The 17,488-nt window shown below is 43.6% G+C and overlaps 2 protein-coding genes and 1 pseudogene across 2 annotated transcripts; 1 reads left to right on the top strand and 2 right to left on the bottom strand.

The window, feature by feature from the left end:
* Window positions 1–18: 18 nt before the first annotated feature.
* LOC115741051 lies at window positions 19–930 on the bottom strand. Its single transcript, XM_030674794.2, has one exon. The coding sequence runs from the start codon at window positions 842–844 to the stop codon at window positions 305–307; it is 540 nt and encodes a 179-aa protein (XP_030530654.1). The 5' UTR covers window positions 845–930; the 3' UTR covers window positions 19–304.
* A 4,778-nt stretch (window positions 931–5,708) lies between these two features.
* Window positions 5,709–7,354, bottom strand: LOC115737797 (UDP-glycosyltransferase 88F3-like). Its single transcript, XM_030670154.2, has 2 exons — window positions 5,865–7,354; window positions 5,709–5,791 (listed from the first exon to the last, which is right to left on the bottom strand). Exons 1-2 carry the CDS (start codon window positions 7,310–7,312, stop codon window positions 5,764–5,766), a joined length of 1,476 nt encoding a protein of 491 aa, XP_030526014.1. The 5' UTR covers window positions 7,313–7,354; the 3' UTR covers window positions 5,709–5,763.
* Window positions 7,355–11,465: 4,111 nt separating this feature from the next.
* Window positions 11,466–17,103, top strand: LOC115737323 (annotated as a pseudogene).
* Window positions 17,104–17,488: the final 385 nt, after the last annotated feature.

Raw genomic sequence — 17,488 nt, 5'->3', positions numbered from 1 at the left:
GAGGGAGAGAGAGAGAGATTCGAAGTCAGAAGTTCAAGAAACTGTCGAAATTTCATTTCACATTCAATCAATGAGGAGAGAAAAGCAAAACATAACAAACAAGAGGGCGCTTGATCAAAGGGCAATCTCGCTTCTTCTTTTTTCTGTGATTACCCGCCTTTAATCAGCATTTCATCATGTACAGAGAGGTAAATTCATAGACAAACTGAGCAAAATCGAAATACCCAAAAACGGAAAAAGGGCAAAAAAAAAAAAAAAAAAAATCCCAAACCCCACCAAATCGAATCCTATCTACCAATCAAACTCAAGCGAGGAGAGGACTCCGACAACTCTCTAGGAACCCGACATCCCCGTCGTCGCCGTCGCCATCGCCATCGTCCCCGCACTCGTACACAGTTCCCACCAGTCTCAGCTGATCTTCCAAGTACCTCTGGAGCAACACCCCTACCTCACTCTCCCCGCCGCCGCCGCAGCGCCCCTCTTCGCATCTCCGCAGCCTCGCGGCCGCCTCCTCCTCCTCCTCCTCCTCGCCGCCGCCCTCGTCCCCCGATCTCCTCTTCCGGCAGCAGAGCCGGAGGAAGAGCTCGGCCGCGCAGAGGAGGGGGAAGGCGGCGCAGAGCAGCGGGACGAGCAGCGGGGAGCAGAGCACCAGCAGCAGGCAGCGGCGGCTCCGGTGGCGGGCGCGGAGCCACGTCGCGACGGCTAGCATGATCCTCGCCGTCGGTGACACGGGCGGTCGGCCAATCGCGGTCGGAGGGCGGTGGTGGCGGGGGCACCCATGGGGCGACCGAGGGTCATGGGGAAGGGAAGGGGAAGGCGTGGCTTTGGGTTGGGAGAGAAGCATTCGAAGCCCACATGAGCCGCAGTATTTTTATAAGTGGACGGACATCGAGCGAGTCTTAGCTGTGTTCGTCGATTCTATTCTAATGTCATCGATCCAGCCCTTTTGTTAATTAACCGATTAATTAATTGGAAGGACACACTAAACACCGTATTATACTCGAATATGTTCTTCTCAAGAAAAAAAATATATAATCGTCTTAGTAATTTTACACGTCATAGCTTTCTTTGTCGAAATGGGCTTCGAGTCCAGTTCAAGCTAAGAAGCGATTTCATCGATTTAATTCTTGATTTCCCGAATGTTCTATTTAAATTTCTAATTCTGATTCAGAATCGGGATATTTTAGTAGAATGATCAAGATATAGACATTTAGACACATTGAATGTTGTTCGACTAGAGAAATAATCCGATCGATTTAATTCGTAATTTCAAGAATACTCGAGTCAAAATTGGATTTCTCCCGCCTTTCATATTGTTGTTCTTACCTCTATTAATGGGTGTGATTAGCAATTCATAAACTCTTTTTGCCTACCATAGCAAATAAATGAATTCAAGAATCATGTTTTCGTGGCATGATTATGTAGAAATTGAAAGACCAAATGTTTATAACGCTAAGCAAAATAATAAACCACCGAAATTACATAGTGATGAGTTTTCAATGGTAAGTTCTCCACAAGGCATTGAGATGAAACCAACATTACAGGCCCAAGCCTTTTTGAATTTGCGCTGTTTCCCCACTTTCAAGCCCAGCTTTTGTACATTAATGGGCCGACGGCTCCCGCTGGATCCCGAACGAACTTGAGAAAATTTTTGAACTGAAACGGATATAGCTTCAACACCTATGAACATTCAATTAACCAAATGAACCGCTGTGCAATTTTAGGTTTAGAAATTGTAAATTTTGTGCTGATAGGATGATTTCTGCTTTTGAATTTCGACATTTTATAGATGTTGGAACTCACGCTTTCGATTTTTTTTTTTTTTGTTGGGCTCGAAGTACTCGAGACGTTTCGAAATAATCAAACTTTGACGTTCAGATTCTAATATGACTGCTTTTTCGAAACTTAAATGAAGTGCTTCTTCTCGAAAGTGAGTATTGGAAGTCATAAGTGAAATTCGGACAGAGCCGATGAGCACACTTAAATAGGCCCATTTTCGACGTAAAACCGACCAATCCGAAACTTAGTCTTGAGTAAAGAATAGATGATCCTCGGTTTTTTCTCGACGCTTGGTTGGGAAATAATCCACCTGGAAATTGATCATCCCTTACTTTTCTTGGTACCTCTTTTAACTCATAACAATGAACTCGTGAACGGTACATTTCATAGGCACCAAACTCTTTTGTCAAAGACAAAGAATTAAAGGGCATGTTGTGTGGAGCAAATTGAGCTCCACGCGACTTTCACCTCAAGCTACTATTAAGTTCAATGGTAACATCGGGCCTCTATACGTGATATCTCTCTTTCGTTCATGTTTTAATATTATGTCGGCACAACGAACATAAGAAAAATTTTATATAAGGGATTGAAGTGTCATTATTTTCCCAAATAAAGTCACGAAGTGGCTATTATTTTAAATAAGCGTCCGGAGTGGTCATGTTAGTCTTAACAGCAAGCAAAATCTTTCAAATGGTCAATAGCATTTTCGTCCTTCACCTTTTTTATTTTTTGATTTTTTAAATAATTTTTTATTTTCTTTTTGCCGGTGGCTAATCTCGGCAATGGTCGAGCACATCGATGCCCGGAGAGGACCGGGCGAGGCCACCCTTGCTCGCCATAGGCGAGGCCGCCACTTCACCATATCCGGGCAAGGGCCGCGACCCTTGCCGGCTGTAGTAAAGAAAAATAAGAAGTGAGAAAACAAAAAAAAATTATAATTAAAATTTACTCGAACAAAAATACCGTTGATCAGTCAAAACATTTAGCCGGCCAACTAAGTCAAGCCTTTGTTTGAAAGTGTTGCGGGTACTTGGCCCTTACTTGAATCAATTTATTTCAAGTCTTTATATGAAGAAATAAAAATAATTTAGGCCTTGGGCACATGCGGGGGAGCGAGCCACAGCTTAATCTTTCTCGATCTCCTAACCCTTGGCTCAACATGCACCGCGCACCCCGTTGGGCTATATCTACCTTCTTTTAGCCTCGAATTTCCAGCATCTGGAGATGTGACCCTACGAGATTGTCTTCCCAGGATTAGGGGTGAGCATGGTTTCGGGGTAAAATCGAGAATTTGAAATCGGAACCTGTAGGATTCGGTCCGATTCCAGGTTCCAAGGTATGCAAGGTAGATTTTAGATTTCAAAAATTGTGAAACCTGTTCTAACGGGTAGGTTTCAGATTCCACTAACTGGAACTTGGAACCCGGACCCTAGATCCCGAAATAAATTTTTATATTTTTCTTGGTATATGTTTTTGCACGGTCCTACAATGTTCTATGGCATTCGATGATAAGTGTATAATCTGGAGCCAAACAAATTTTTATGTTTCAGGTTCAAAAAAATGGTAAATGTGTTCTAATTTATTGGTTTCGGGTTCTAAATGTAACATGTACAAAACCTAAAACCACTCACCTCCACTTTTTCTTAGGTGTTGTAGCGTTCACTCTCCTTTTACTTAACTTAAAATGAAAAAAGAAAATAAAATAAAAGAAATTGGTAGGTTCTCGGGTACCTTGGAACCGACCCTAGAACCCGTGACGGGGTAGGTTCCAGGTTTCAAAGTATTACGGGTAGGTTCCAGATTCCAAAAAATGAGAAACCCGTTCCAACGGGTATGTTTCGGGTTCCGGGTGGAACCCGTAAGGAATCTAGAACCACTTATCCCTACCTAGGATGTGGATGCAACTGTCGGCCTGAGCCTACCGCCCGTGTTTCTTTTTTGGAGAAAATTATCTAGAAAATCTTAAATTTATTATGCTTATACTAATTCAATCCTAAACCTTTAAATTATGCAATTTTAGTTTTAAGTATTTTAGTGATTTGTCATACTAGTCCTAAACCTTTTAACAAATTGTCAATTTAGTTCTTCCGGTCAATTACTCAAATAATAAGTTTAGGACTAAAATGGCAAAACTTCAAAAAAATTTAGGATTAATTTGGCATAATTTCAAAAGATTTAGGATTAAGTTGACATAATGTAAATGTTTAGGATTAAATTGGTAAATCGTGAAAAAGTTTAGGACGAAATTGACATAATTGAAAGTTTTAAGACCGAATTGAAAAATCGTCAAGAGGTTTAGGACTATATCGATATAACTAAAAGGTCTAGGACCATACCGTCAAACAATTTAGGACATTTTTGGTAATCTTCCCTGCATTTTCGCTAAACTCTTGGAGACGCGATTGCTAACAAAAATGGTTTTTGAAAGGAGAGAAAGACGGTGTGGATTCGGATGACGGCATCAATCTTTTCTACGGATAAATTTATTACGGCGTTCCTAACAGATCTTGTCGAAAAGCATTTTCTTCCTACGCTAAACACGTCGCGTCCACGGAATCTGCCAAAAATGAGCGTATTGCCCGACGTGTCGGAGCAAGGGGTGGGCAATCCATGGTGTCCCGTGGACCGAGAGCACTAAAATGAGATTGATTCGCTGGAGACCAATAAACGTAGGTGGAGCGGAGAATCGATAGCCAGTGCATGCGGGGGACGAGAAAAAGAGCGAGAGCCCCGCAAGGGTGTTAGCTACGTGTATAAACGAACCAACGTGCGTCTTTGTGCGAACGCAATGCGCGGGGAAGACATGCAGACGTCAGCTTGTGATGAGGTCGAGCCCACGTACGAGGTGCACTTACGGTTAGATTTCGTGATTGTTAATTATTTTGAAATCTTAAATTGTTAGATAAAAACACATTTTTAAGGATGAAAATATTTAATTGAGGAAGCAAATGAGAACTGAAAAGATTTGAAGCCGGAATTCCTACTACGATATCGTGTGATGTCTTATGAAATCACCGTAAACTGCTTTAGAAGTTCAAGCTATTAGATGAAAACGCGATTACTTTGTTGTAAATTTTCGTGACAAAAGATCTTTCATTGAAGGTTTGGATCTTCGGCTTTGATGTATAATTGGGCTATCGTGGCAATTCCGGATAGGAAGTAACCATGCGAATAAAAGATAAATTGAACAAAAAAGATGCTTCTTGGGTGTTCTGGCTTTCTCAAACCCGAGCCGATTTTTAAGTGTCAACAACGATTTAATATTTAGTATTCTATCGACTCATCTTGCTATAAGAGACATTGGTGAAATGAAAATGCAAATTCGTTAGGATTGCCAAAACTATAAAAAAAAATTCTTAAATCTATTATGTTAATGATATCAATTCGGTCTTAAATCATTTTGCAATAGGATCAGCTCGTTCATCCGATCAATGTAGGTCAAAAATCACTTAGTACTATACACTACCGGATTTAGCATGGACTTCTTTTTTTTGTTTATAATTTTTTAAATAGTATTTTGAATTTTTCCTTTTTTTTTTTTTTTTTGCCAATGATCAGCGAGGCCCCCTAGCTAGGCTAGGCCGATCCTCACCTAGGCCAAGGCGGCCTAGGCAGGGTGAAGCAAGGCTTGACGATCATCACCATCCGCGTTAGCAATTTTTGTTGCAACTATGTTTGATTTTTTTTTTAACCACATATGACTAAATTGATACAAATGTGAAAATACTTAAGACTAAATTAATCTAATTAAAGGATTTAAAACTATCCGCAGTAATTATCTTTGAGTTCTTACGTGCCACCTTTCTTTGGAATATATATGGTCACCGCATGAATGCAAACAGGGTATGATGATGCGTAGATCGAGCACACCATGCAGACCCCCGACCTTTATCAAACATCTCCTTAAGGCTTAAAACGACATTTCCAACGATACATTACCGAAAGCAGGAACATAAACGAAACGTCAACCACCCATTAACGTTGTCAAACCAGAGCAGACACCCACAACTTATGATACTCCGATCGAAACTTAACTGACATCCACCCTCACATCTCGTGAGTTCTCTCCTCATGCGGTGGAGGCGCATTGGATAGAATTCATTGGCTTCGGGAGGCGGCTCCATGCCCGGGCCAACTCGGCCAGAGTCGTCGTGGACGATCCGGAGTCTCCCAGAGCCTCCGCGGCCTTCTCTCTCATCGCCCAGCTCTTCTCTCTCAGCTCTCTCCCTCGCTCCGACTCCATCAGCTCTCTCACCGCCCTCGCCACTTCGTCCCCGCTGACGAACCCGTCGCCGTCCCGCTGCTCCACCCCGATCGCCATCTCCATGTGCTGCACCAGGAAGTTCCTGTTCATGTGCTGCTCCGCGTACAGCGGCCACGCCACCAGCGCTACCCCCGCCGCCACAGCCTCCAGCACCGAGTTCCACCCGCAGTGCGTCACGAAACCCCCCAGGGCCTCCTTCCTCAGCACCGCTACTTGCGGCGCCCATGACCTCACCACCATCCCCCTCTCCTTGGTCCTCTCCAGGAAACCCTCCGGCATGAGCGCCTCCAAGTCCACATCGCCGATGCCACCATCGTGGCTGGACGGGTTCTTCACCACCCATAGGAACCGATGACCGCCCTTTTCGAGTCCGACTGCCAGTTCCTTGATCTGCTCGGCCGAGAGCCTTCCTCGGCTTCCGAAGCATAGGAAGACCACGCTCTTCATCGGTTGCTTCTCCAGCCAAGACAGGCAATCCTGCTGCCCGCTGACAATGCTGTCGCTGGCACGTGATGACTCGTCCCCGATCAGGGGTCCGATGCAGTACACCGGTGGGGTTGGCGCGTCCGGGACGCACACACCACTGGCGATGAGCTCCACTGCCTTCGGCTCGAGCGCTTCAAACGTGTTTACCAGAATCCCGTCCCCCTTGGTCAGGTGGTCACAGAAATAGCATAACTCCCCATAGGCCGGGTCGTCCCGATCGAGGGTCGGCTCTGGCATCTGGGTTGCCTTCAAAGACGGAAGGCCCGGGAAATCCAGGACGACCCCAGCCTGGTCCTTGAAGCTCTTAGTTGAGCGCTCGAAAAGTCTTGGTAAATAAAGGAATGCGGCGAGCGCAGAGGCGCCAGAGGTGAGGAAGTAGTACGTGGGGATGTTCAGCGCCTTCGCTATGGGCACCGCGGAGGTGCCGAAGAAGTCAATGATGAGCACTTTCACAGTGGAGGCAGTAGAGATGTCCAGTAGCGACTGGAGGAGACCGTCGGAGTTCTTGCGGATGAAGTCAAAAGCCACGGCCTCGTGGCTCCGAGGCGGGTTGGCCGGGTCAACGGAGACGGGAGGGAGGCGGCGGAAGGAGATGGAAGGGTGGGAGCGAGAGATGGTGTCGATGTAGGAGGTGATGCTCGGGGAGTCGCCGAAGCCAATGGTGAGCAGGACAGTGATGGCGAACTGGTGGCCGTGGCGGTGGAGAATAAGCTTGCCGAGCTCGACCGTGGAGATGACGTGGCCGATCTCCGGGAATGTGTACAGGACGATGGTGCCCTCCATTGTTGTGGCTCTTCGGGTTGGAGACAACTTCACTTCACTTGAATGTGCAAGGTGGCGGTGATATAAAAGTAAAGGGAGATGTGGCGTTGGGAGATATTGAAATGAGGTTTGGTCCTCATTTATTACACGAGTAATTAGGAAAAGCAAAGTCTTTCTTTGTTTTCAACGAGGTATAAATGCATAACTGTTCTTTTCACGTGATCGCGAGAAGCTAAAAACTACAATTTTCCTAAAAGAGCCTCTCTTTTATGGCCATTTCTCCTTGTTCATAACCCAAAATAAAAAGGCGTGAAGGACTTGAAAAGAAAAATGTTAACGTGTTGTGAAGATTTAAGATATTCTCTAAACTGTGTATTGCTATTATGGACGATGAATTTGAAGTTTCCTCCAATGCAATAACCAAAAAGAAAGAAGAAGAATAATGTTACTTAAAAACTACAAATAGTGGTGACCAAAAAGGGCACTTTTAATAAGAGATACACAAGTAATTGATGTGCATTGAATTTACCCACATGGTCACACAAAATTGAAGGAATAAATGACTTGAAAAAAAAAATTGTTAGTATGATGTGAAGATTTAATATGTTCTCTGAAAATAACAAGAAGTTTAGGACGCGCATGGCAACATTTTTGGAGTAGAATTCCACTCCAAAAGTGCTTTTGGAGCAATCCGTTAGATAACCCAACTTCTGAAGCAGAAATTCGTTTGGTTATGTGCTTTGCATTTTGATTTTCGAGCTAAGATGAGATTACTTTTGGAATGTCGAGCTTCTAGCCTGCTTCACCATCTAATACAAGTATTCAGTACTCAAGTGTGCTCCCCAATCCCTCTTGTGAACCAATCAAGTTCATTTTTTTCCCTTTCTTTCTCACTCCGATTTACTCCTCTCTCTGGGTAACTGCTGTAATTGGCTACATCAGTAGTATCTGGACTACTACATGTTTAATTCTTATAAACTTCCTTAGGATTCTTCCATCAATTGGTCGAGTTCAGCATGATACATTGTTCAGTTGATGAAGTTTAATTTAGCCGTGCTTAAGTTGGCCTTTTTTTTTCCGCTGGACTGATTTCTTCATCTCATATTCCATGGCTTCACCTCAACCGAGCAGTCCTAGCTGGATTATGTGGTGGTTTCTCCCTTGGTTTCGGTTAATTGGCATTTTTCTCTTGAGGATATATTGATGTCTGATGTTAAACTTTTTGCATTATCTTCATGCAAAATGGGGCAGCAAAAGTGCAGTATGTTCCTTCGTTATCTAATGTAGATTGGTTACGTGGCGGTGCCGAATCACTGCTCACTTTGACATATTTATTTATAATTCTAGGCTTGAGAAGAGCCCTTAGGAAAGCAAAAGAGACGAAAGAAAGCACAACAGTGGGGAATCTAGAAGAGAAGTCTTAATGAAGTTGAGCTTTTGATTTTAGCTGTGCTGTCATCTTCTTTAGGTCTCTATGCCTTCTTATTTTCCTTATTAACGTCATTGTATATCCGCTTCTACGGCGACGTAATTATCGGATCGCTGAATCAAAAGTAATTATACACTCACACTATAATTTTAATAGAAACAATATTAGTACACAATTTAGAGATTCGAGAACATCAAAGAGATTGGACGAGGTGTTTGATATGGGTGTGTTTCTGGATCTCTAATTTAGCAGGATTTGCGATACGAAAATTTTAGTATAATTTAACAGAAACAATGCTTACTGTGACTTGTTTGTTTCTCCTATACCTTAGCTGCGCGAAAAGAGAGATTGCAGACAAGGTGAAGGATCTATCTGAGGAATTAGAGGTGTGGTCCTTTGATGAAACAGATGAATGCATTATCGCGATTTCTTATGCTCTCAGTCTCTACGAGTGTTGTATTCTCTTTATTGGTAATGTCAGTTCATTGTGAAGCAGTCAGGTAGATAGAGACATGCAACGCTTCTCCCTAATTGCAATTTAAGTCTACCGAAATCAACAATTGCTTGCTTTATCAGGATAAAGCTAAATTGCAAGATATCCAGTAGCTTCCCACCTTCAGATTCAGGTGGTGTTTTGAAAGACTTGGGAGTTGCTATAGCTTTTGCAACATGATCCCGCTATTTTTGGAATTTTTTAGCTTCTTACCTTGACATCAAAACAAATGCAAAGAATACCAATTGGTCAGTATCATCAAGCAACCGACTTGTGGCGGCGATCTTAAGCCGCACTTCTCTGTATAGCTGCTCCACCCAAAGCATTTCGCGAATGTCTTCCCGAGAAGCACGTTGTCCTTTCTCTGCGGCGAAGATCACGTCCTCCGCGGGAGACACGTCCTTAACCCATGAATTGACTCAAGAAATATTTGGCTCATCAGCCGTCGCTGCTGCCGAGACAGTATTAGCAACTGCTGTAGTGTCGCTTCTCATCTTAAAGGAAGCAGCTTCCCTCAGCTTATTCAACGCATCTCCTTGGACGCCCCAATCCAATTTCAGCATCAAGGGAGCTTCAGTTGGACATGGTTGAAGACATCATAGGGGAAGAATTGGCATTTCCGGGGCTCGCCAATCCTTAGTCTATAAAAGCTCAGCTGACCTGGAATTCATGACCGCTGCTGCAGCTGCACTCGACAAGTCGGAACCCATAAGAAGGTGCCTACTTCCTCACTGGAGATGACAATGCTTTTGCATTCTCTAGATGAATTCTTGTTCGTAGTTCTATGGCAGAGCAGAGTTTATTTTTTGTATCAAAGCAATAAACCCAACTCCTGCCTATTGTAACAACAATTTAATAGTAACAACTGGCATATGATAAGTTCTCGCAGGAATCTACCACGTAATTCTGAAAAATCCATCCGAAAGAGATAATCATGCGTATCACCTACCACAAATACAGAACTGTAATCCCAAAAGTAGCCAACTCTCTAATGAATATCCGACAATGACAAGGTTGGAGAAGTCGTCATTGGAGGAGAAGAACGACGACGATGTGGAGACGTCGCTGTCGGCGATACGTCGCAGTACGAGGAAAGGTTGCAGAGGCTGCCGTCATGTTGGGGTCCGGTTACCATTGCTTGAGATGCCACGCCACAGCCCGCTGTTGCCTCTGCTCTTTATTCACTCCGTCTTTCGCACTAAATGGTTAGTTACATGTTTTTCTTTACATTTCTTCTTCAAGAGGACCATTATATTGTTCTTGTAGGAATGCTTTGCCTTGTATCTTCTTTGAGAGAACTCTTGTATCGTCTTGGAATCCATTGCCTCTTTATTAGTATTTGTTCACTTTTAATTCCTGTCATGACATGTTGTGAAAAAGAGTTAAACATCTTGAAGTTTTTAACATATAGCAATTATATCTTTCGGGAAGTTAGTGTCGATGACTTTCCACGTTTTCTCCATGTTCAAATGTTCTGAGATTCTCTTCGAAGTTCAATCTATGTGGAAAATTTCATCTTTGAGCTGGAACCTTCGCAAGTTCTCTCTCTACTGTGAAACTGATTGAGCAGTCATGTAATTTGTCAGAAAATTACTCAGGAAAGTTAGGAAGAAGCTCAAGTAAAGATGTTTGAGGGCGCTTGCTTATGACCAGCAATCAGTGTCCCTTGTTACATTCTTGTCTTTCTTTTTGTTTATAATGTGGTTGGACCATTCTTCATGTGCAGGTATGAGTCATTGGCCGATTTGCTAGGGAAAGAATACTTCTTCCATGCTTATGGTCTATTCTATGCCCTTTCAGCAGAAGTAGTTGCGAGTTTGGTGGCTCTCAGAAGCAACTGGCATGTTTTCTCATCAATGTCTTCTGACAAGCTTAAATAGGCATCTAGAAATATCAGCATATGGCGATTTCTCGGTGTCATTTAAGGAAGTTTTCCAACTTTTTCCCAATGCTGTGACGGCTTATCCTTTGCTCCTTACGTGGGCTTGACTGAGACTTTTGCTTAAGGAGCTTCTTAATATAGTGCATCTAATGAAAGCTTGTGTGGGAAATGCTAGTACTTCAAACTGTGGATTTACAGATATGGTAGTCTGGAATTTGCTGTAAAGAGAGCTCTTGCTTCACGTTTGCTTAAGGAGGTTCTTAATGTAGTGTATCTAATGAAGCCTGTGTGGGAAATACTAGTAGTTCAAACTGTAGATTTACACGTTCAAATTGTAATGGTAGTATGAAATTTGTTGTAAAGAAAGCTATTACTTCACCTGCTTCGCAGGAGAGCATTGCAGATAGAATAGTTGCAGCAAGCCCATCTGCCAACGTTGCCGAGAAGTCCCCTACATGCTGACAAAAGGCCAATTGCTTGTGATTTTTCCCAACTTAGTGTATCTGACGGTTCTTCCATTGCGAAGGAGCCTCGAAGTTTTCTCCATCAACATGCTTTTCACTTACTTATGCAGCAGGATGGCTTATCACCATGCATCAAAGACCTAGTAAAAGTTACACGGAGTACAAATTTCGATCATCTGCGGGGAGGTCATTCCGTGAATTCTCTAAAGCGTGGGTATCATGTGGCCAAATGTCACTGGCCAATCAATGTTCTTTGGTGCAGGAAGATGAGAGTAAAGAATGGAATGATTTCAGTTTTTTCCTGTGGGATTTGACAAAGTTGTTGTCGAATATTGAGAAAGAAGTAAATCAATCAGAATTGTCCTACTCATTGGCTCATCGCCGGAATCTCTTAGATCCCTTTGTGGCGGTCATGTTCATTGATAAGAAGATTGGTATCCTAATAAACGGTGAAGAAGTACAAGAAAGACCAAGTTTTGCTCACCGACAGGAACAGGAAAAGACGTGCTGCTCCGGCCGCGAATAAAAATGATATCTGTGTAGACCTGTTCACTGCGAGCCAAATTTCAGGTTTCCTTGGTGATTCATCTCGGGCCTGCGGAAGTGAGGTGACGGATGTTGATGGGCACTGCTTTGCTTCTGCAAAGCAATCCAGCAGTGGCTTTTCCTCGGGATATGGCATTGCAAATAACTGTTGGGAGTCGTCTGACTTTTTTGACTGGGGTGTTTTTTCGTAGGGCTGATAGTGGCGTCCCTCCTATCATTCAAACTACCAATGCAACTGTACATTACTCTCGAGGGAGCAAAATCTGCAAGTGTTTTAAGTAGCTCCTGGTCCTGGTGGTGGCACTTCATCTGGCCATGCCCTGTATTATTATCCTGCTTATTCAGAAAGTGTTTTAAGTGTTGCCCTTGAAGGATTCAGAGCAGTGTCCCATGTGGGTGTGGATGGCAAGGAGAAAATATTAGGTACCGTCGGAGAACCACATCAGCAAATACCTACTCCACCCATCGTGCGACACGTGTCGCAGGGGCCCACTTTTCAGAAAAAGAAACTCTCCTCTCTCTTCCCCGTCTCTCCTCCTCGTGACCTCTCCGACCTCTCCGACCTCCCACCCCCTCTCTCCTCCGCCTGACCCCTTTTCCCTTCTCCGACCTCGAGCTTGAGCCACCGCCATTGCCCGCTGCGGCGGAAAGCATGATTCGGAGTCTCCGGCAACGGGCTCGCCGCCAATTGATCCCTTTCCCTTCGTGCGCCTCACGAAGATGGCCGAAGCCGAGCTCGAGCGGCCATGGCTGCTCGAGTCGAGCTCGAGCAGCCATGGCCAAAGGCAGCTTTTCCGGTGGCCGGCGAACCCAAAGCTAAAGCTCGAGCGCGAGAGGCCATGGCACCTGCAAATTTGAGAGCCCTCATCCCTCCCCTTGTCGTCGCCCTCAGCTTCATCAAGGACTCGAGCAGTCCTCCCTCGCCGCCATCGCTGACAGAGCCGATCTGATCTGCCCGAAGGACGCCGACGACGGCGATGGATGAACCTTCAGCCGCTCATCCCGAGCAGTGCGCCAGTCATCGAGGTCAGGCGGAGGAGAGATGGGGTAAGACAGGGAGAAAAAAGGGGTTCGTGAAGAGAGAAATTTTTCTTTTTAATATTGATGGGCCCGTGCGACACGCGTCGCAGGATGAGTGGCGATGAGGACCACGTCAGCGTTACCCCTGGGTACGCAATATTTTCTCGCTCTGCCCGAGCGAGGACCGGCCTCGCGGACGCCGGCGAGGGCAGCCGTCGCCCTGGCCATGTCTCCCGTTTTTTTATTGTAGCTCAACTGAGGCTTGAGCTACTCGAGCAGGAGGAGCAAAATCAAGCTTCTTCGGATGATGCAAGCAAGCAAACCGATGACACTTCGGAAAATAGATCAAAGAAAAGAAAGTGTGATATCGAAGATGGTGTGCTGCTTGTCTCAGCGACAATGAAAAACCAAGAGTTGGTGGAAGTGCTTCCAAATCTACACCTAAACCAAGTGTCGCAGACAAAGGGCTAGAAGGATGCTGAAGAGGCAGAAGGGTGCATGCAGGTTGCTTCCGAGGAATTTCGGGAAGGGGGGCAAGCCCTCAATGGATGGGAGTTCCTTGCTAGGTGCTAGAACTGTGTTGTCATGGTTGATAAATTCTGGAGTAATTTCTCTTAATGATGTTATCCAATAACGTGATCTTAAAGACAATACCGGGAAGAAGGATGGTGAGGTCACTTGGAATGGCATCATTTGTGGGTGCTGTACTATGGTGCTATCAGTTTCTCACAATACCGTGAAGAAGGATGGTAAGGTCACTTGGAATGGTATCATTTGCGGGTGCTGTACTATGGTGCTATCAGTTTCTCAATTCAAGGTTCATGCAGGGTTCAAGAAGAATCGTCCATGCTTGAACCTTTTCATGGAATCAGGTGGGCCATTTGCCTTGTGTGTACTTGAGGCCTGGTCTTCTGAATATGAGTTGGGGAAAAGTGGAAGGCCGAATGTGCAAGTTGACAACAATGATCCAAATGATGATTCTTGTGGAATCTGTGGTGATGGGGGTGAATTGATTTGCTATGACAACTGTCCCTCTACTTTCCATCAAGCTCGCTTGCTGACAGAGGTATGTCATGTGTCTGTTACACATTTGCTTCTTTGGTTGGTTCCTCAACTCCTGCCCTTTAAAACTGTGGAATGACAAGGTGTACAACCTCATAACAAATCCTCTCTTTTTGGCCAAGCAAACATATACCACGATCAGGAACTTTACTTATATCAAAGTATGTTCATATACAAGTTCCAGCTATAGAGGCGAGGAGTTTAAGCCTAATGATGCGCTGAAGTGTTTGCAGTGTGAAAACAAATGTAATACAGATTTCTTCTCTTTTAGTTGTGGTTTTTGTGATGTGCGTGGATCTAAAAATATTACGCATTGATTAGAACCTAGACTGATTTGGGATTTAAATGTCGAGCCAAAGCTTCAATTTTTCGAGAACAGTTGAATAGCTGTTAAATGTTTGACACTGGATGAATGAGCTTCAGTAATCATGTGAATTCTAAGCTGGGGTTTGTCACTGATTAGTTGTTGATAAGTTAATAATTCCAAACTGTTGTTATCGAATGTCTTGTTCTCTGTTTGTTTGGAAACAACTGGAAAATTGATGGAAACTTTAATGATTCAGTTGAATTGTGAAATAGGTATATTAGCTTAGTCTTTGGAGGTGGGCTTGTCTAGCAGGACTGGTTTACACATAAAAAGAGAACGCTATCATCTTCAGGGATAGTTTTATTTTAATTTTTCAAGAAAAATAGCTTAAATGCAGTTCTGTCCGTCCTTAGGAACTTGGTTGCTACAATGAATGGCACTTAGGTCGAAATAATGCTAATTCTGCTGGTGAAACGACTGTGTACAGTCTTTTGCATTAAGTCTGGAGCTTGAACAAAACTATCTCCGGGTGAGCAAAAAATATACCTCGTTAGTGTTGTTTGGTTTGAGTATTCTCTTCATTGGTCATTTTGAAGACTCAAATATGCTTGAATCTTTCGTTCCATTATTGATCCATACAGCAACAATTATAAATGTCTACTTTTAAAAAGTACATTTATCGTGGACTGGTATATTTATTCAATCCGTGACGCCTCTCCTGGCAACTTTTTAAGTCTAATTTAAGCACTTCATTTGATAACAATGATTGTATGAACAGATCATGAGTCATGCATGAAGGAAAAGAATGTAGACCTGGAGATAACTGACGGCTGGTTTTGTGGTGAAGGTTGTCATGAGGTAATGAGCACCTAGTTTTCTACCGCTCATTTTGTTTTGAATTTAGTGCCTCTTTCAAACATGGCTTATCCTTCAAGTACGACTTTGTTTGGACCCAAAAAAGAGAATATTATCTTCAAAGAGACAAGCTACCTTGCCATTTCGCTGCGTTATTAGATTTATGAGAGATTTTATGAGGTTGCCTAATCTGTCGAAAAGGTTATAAACGCTCTCTGTCTTCCAATTCTGTTTGCTTTGACTGACATATATGTCAACTCTGCGGATAGGTTTACTCTGGTCTTCATTCTCGTATTGGTCTCGCTAACCATATTGAAGATGGGTTCTATTGGACTCTGCTTAGATGCATTCACGATGACCAGAAGGTTCGTTCTGCCAAAGGGTTTGCTCTTAAGGCAGGATGCAACTCGAAACTGGCTGTTGCTCTGACTATAATGGAGGAATGTTTTGTCTCCACGCTGAACCCAAGAACAGGAATAGATAGGATACCTCATGTTCTATATAATTGGGGGTAAGTTTGCTTGTCTCGCTCTTCCTATTCTTTTACTTGCAAAGCTTAAACATATTCAACTTTCTGGGTTTACTTTGTGAGACTTCTTGTCATGCATTGTCCACCCCAATGAGGTATCTCCGTATTTGCTCCATACCGTTCTAATTAATTGTCATTCCTTTTCTTGGTGATATTTAGGTCAGATTTTGCAAGGCTTAACTTTCTCAAGGGAGAAAGATGACGAGTTAAGATCTGCTGCATGTGTCTGCGGTAGACATGGCCGGTTCCGGTTCCTAAAAAAGGTGGAACCAGAACCGGCCCTTGAAGGGCCGGTTCCGGTTCCGTGTTTGGAACAGCCGGTTCCGGGCCGGTTTCGGTTTGGAACCGCCGGTTCCAAGGCCCAATTGCTCTTTTCACCTGGCCTCCTCCCTTTAAAAAAAAAAAAAAAACGGGTCGGAACCGGCGGTTCCGGCCGGTCAACGGGCCGGTTCCGGGCCCACGGGTCCATTTGGCCACCTCTAGTCTGCGGCATGTGTCAGGTTTGAATACTTCATTTACCTGGAAATTCGCTGAATCTTTACCCTAGAGCATTGATGCTGACTGTATGCATCCCTATGGAGTCTCCTTTTGAGCCAAAATATCTAGACTTTCTGGAGTACCCTTGACAGTTATACTATCTCTGTTACATTTGTAAGGAACCTATGTTATCTCACTGTTGCTTCACTGCTTCACAGGAGAGCATGACGAGCAAAAAAGTTAGTTGCAGCAAGCCCATCTTTCAATGGATGGTGTCCAGACGGAGACATCTTACGCCAACTCCTACCCATGGCAGATCTGTTTAACAAAAACAGCACTAATTAACAGGTATAACTGATTCGCTACCGTCGCTTCATAAAAATTTAACTCTAATCTTACTCTGGAGTTTGGCCAGAAGATGCTTGGGCACATATGCCCTGAACCCAAGGAAAAAATAGCTGCGTATTGCGATTGAATAGATTCTATGTCTCGCTTGCTCCCTGCAGTAGTGATTAGACGAAATGAAAGAGATTAGCAATGACTAAGAACCAACACCGAACACGCAACACTCAAGAACCAACACACAACCATTGACCTCCCAACCACCTTGGCAAGTATCTCTATGGAACTCGAGATAAGTTTGTCCTTGCTAGGGAAGGACTTTGGATTTGCAACGAAAACGAGCCAGTTCTCATCGTCCCCTGCATAAAAAGTTCATAAAACAACGCAATGTCTTGAATAAATGACATAGGAATGGCCTGTCTTTTAGTAATTAATATAAAAAGCAAACAATAACTTTAGATTAAAAGATAGAGTCAAGCTAACAGTATGATTAAGCAGGAAATTCAGCAATGAATTGATTGTGTATATCGAATAAGAAAGAACAAGTCCCTTGAGTGACTGTACCCGACAATGAAGAATACTCTCTAATCTGAATTCAACCTTTCCAGACTAATGAATAGGCATAATGACCCTTTATTAGTAGGGTTCCTACCTTAGGAAGTAAAACTAGTACCACTTGAACTCTTAAAACATAAGAAAGAACCAAAAAAGAACCCAACAACAGAATGAAACTCAAACTACTGTACTCGAAAAATAAATAAGTTAAAATATTCTTCTATGCTCATGCATCA

The sequence above is a fragment of the Rhodamnia argentea genome, chromosome 2, assembly GCF_020921035.1.
Source record: "Rhodamnia argentea isolate NSW1041297 chromosome 2, ASM2092103v1, whole genome shotgun sequence".
In the NCBI taxonomy this organism is placed as follows: domain Eukaryota; kingdom Viridiplantae; phylum Streptophyta; class Magnoliopsida; order Myrtales; family Myrtaceae; genus Rhodamnia; species Rhodamnia argentea.
The sequence above is the reverse complement of the archived record's forward strand: the minus strand, read 5'-3'. Positions and strand labels throughout refer to the sequence as shown.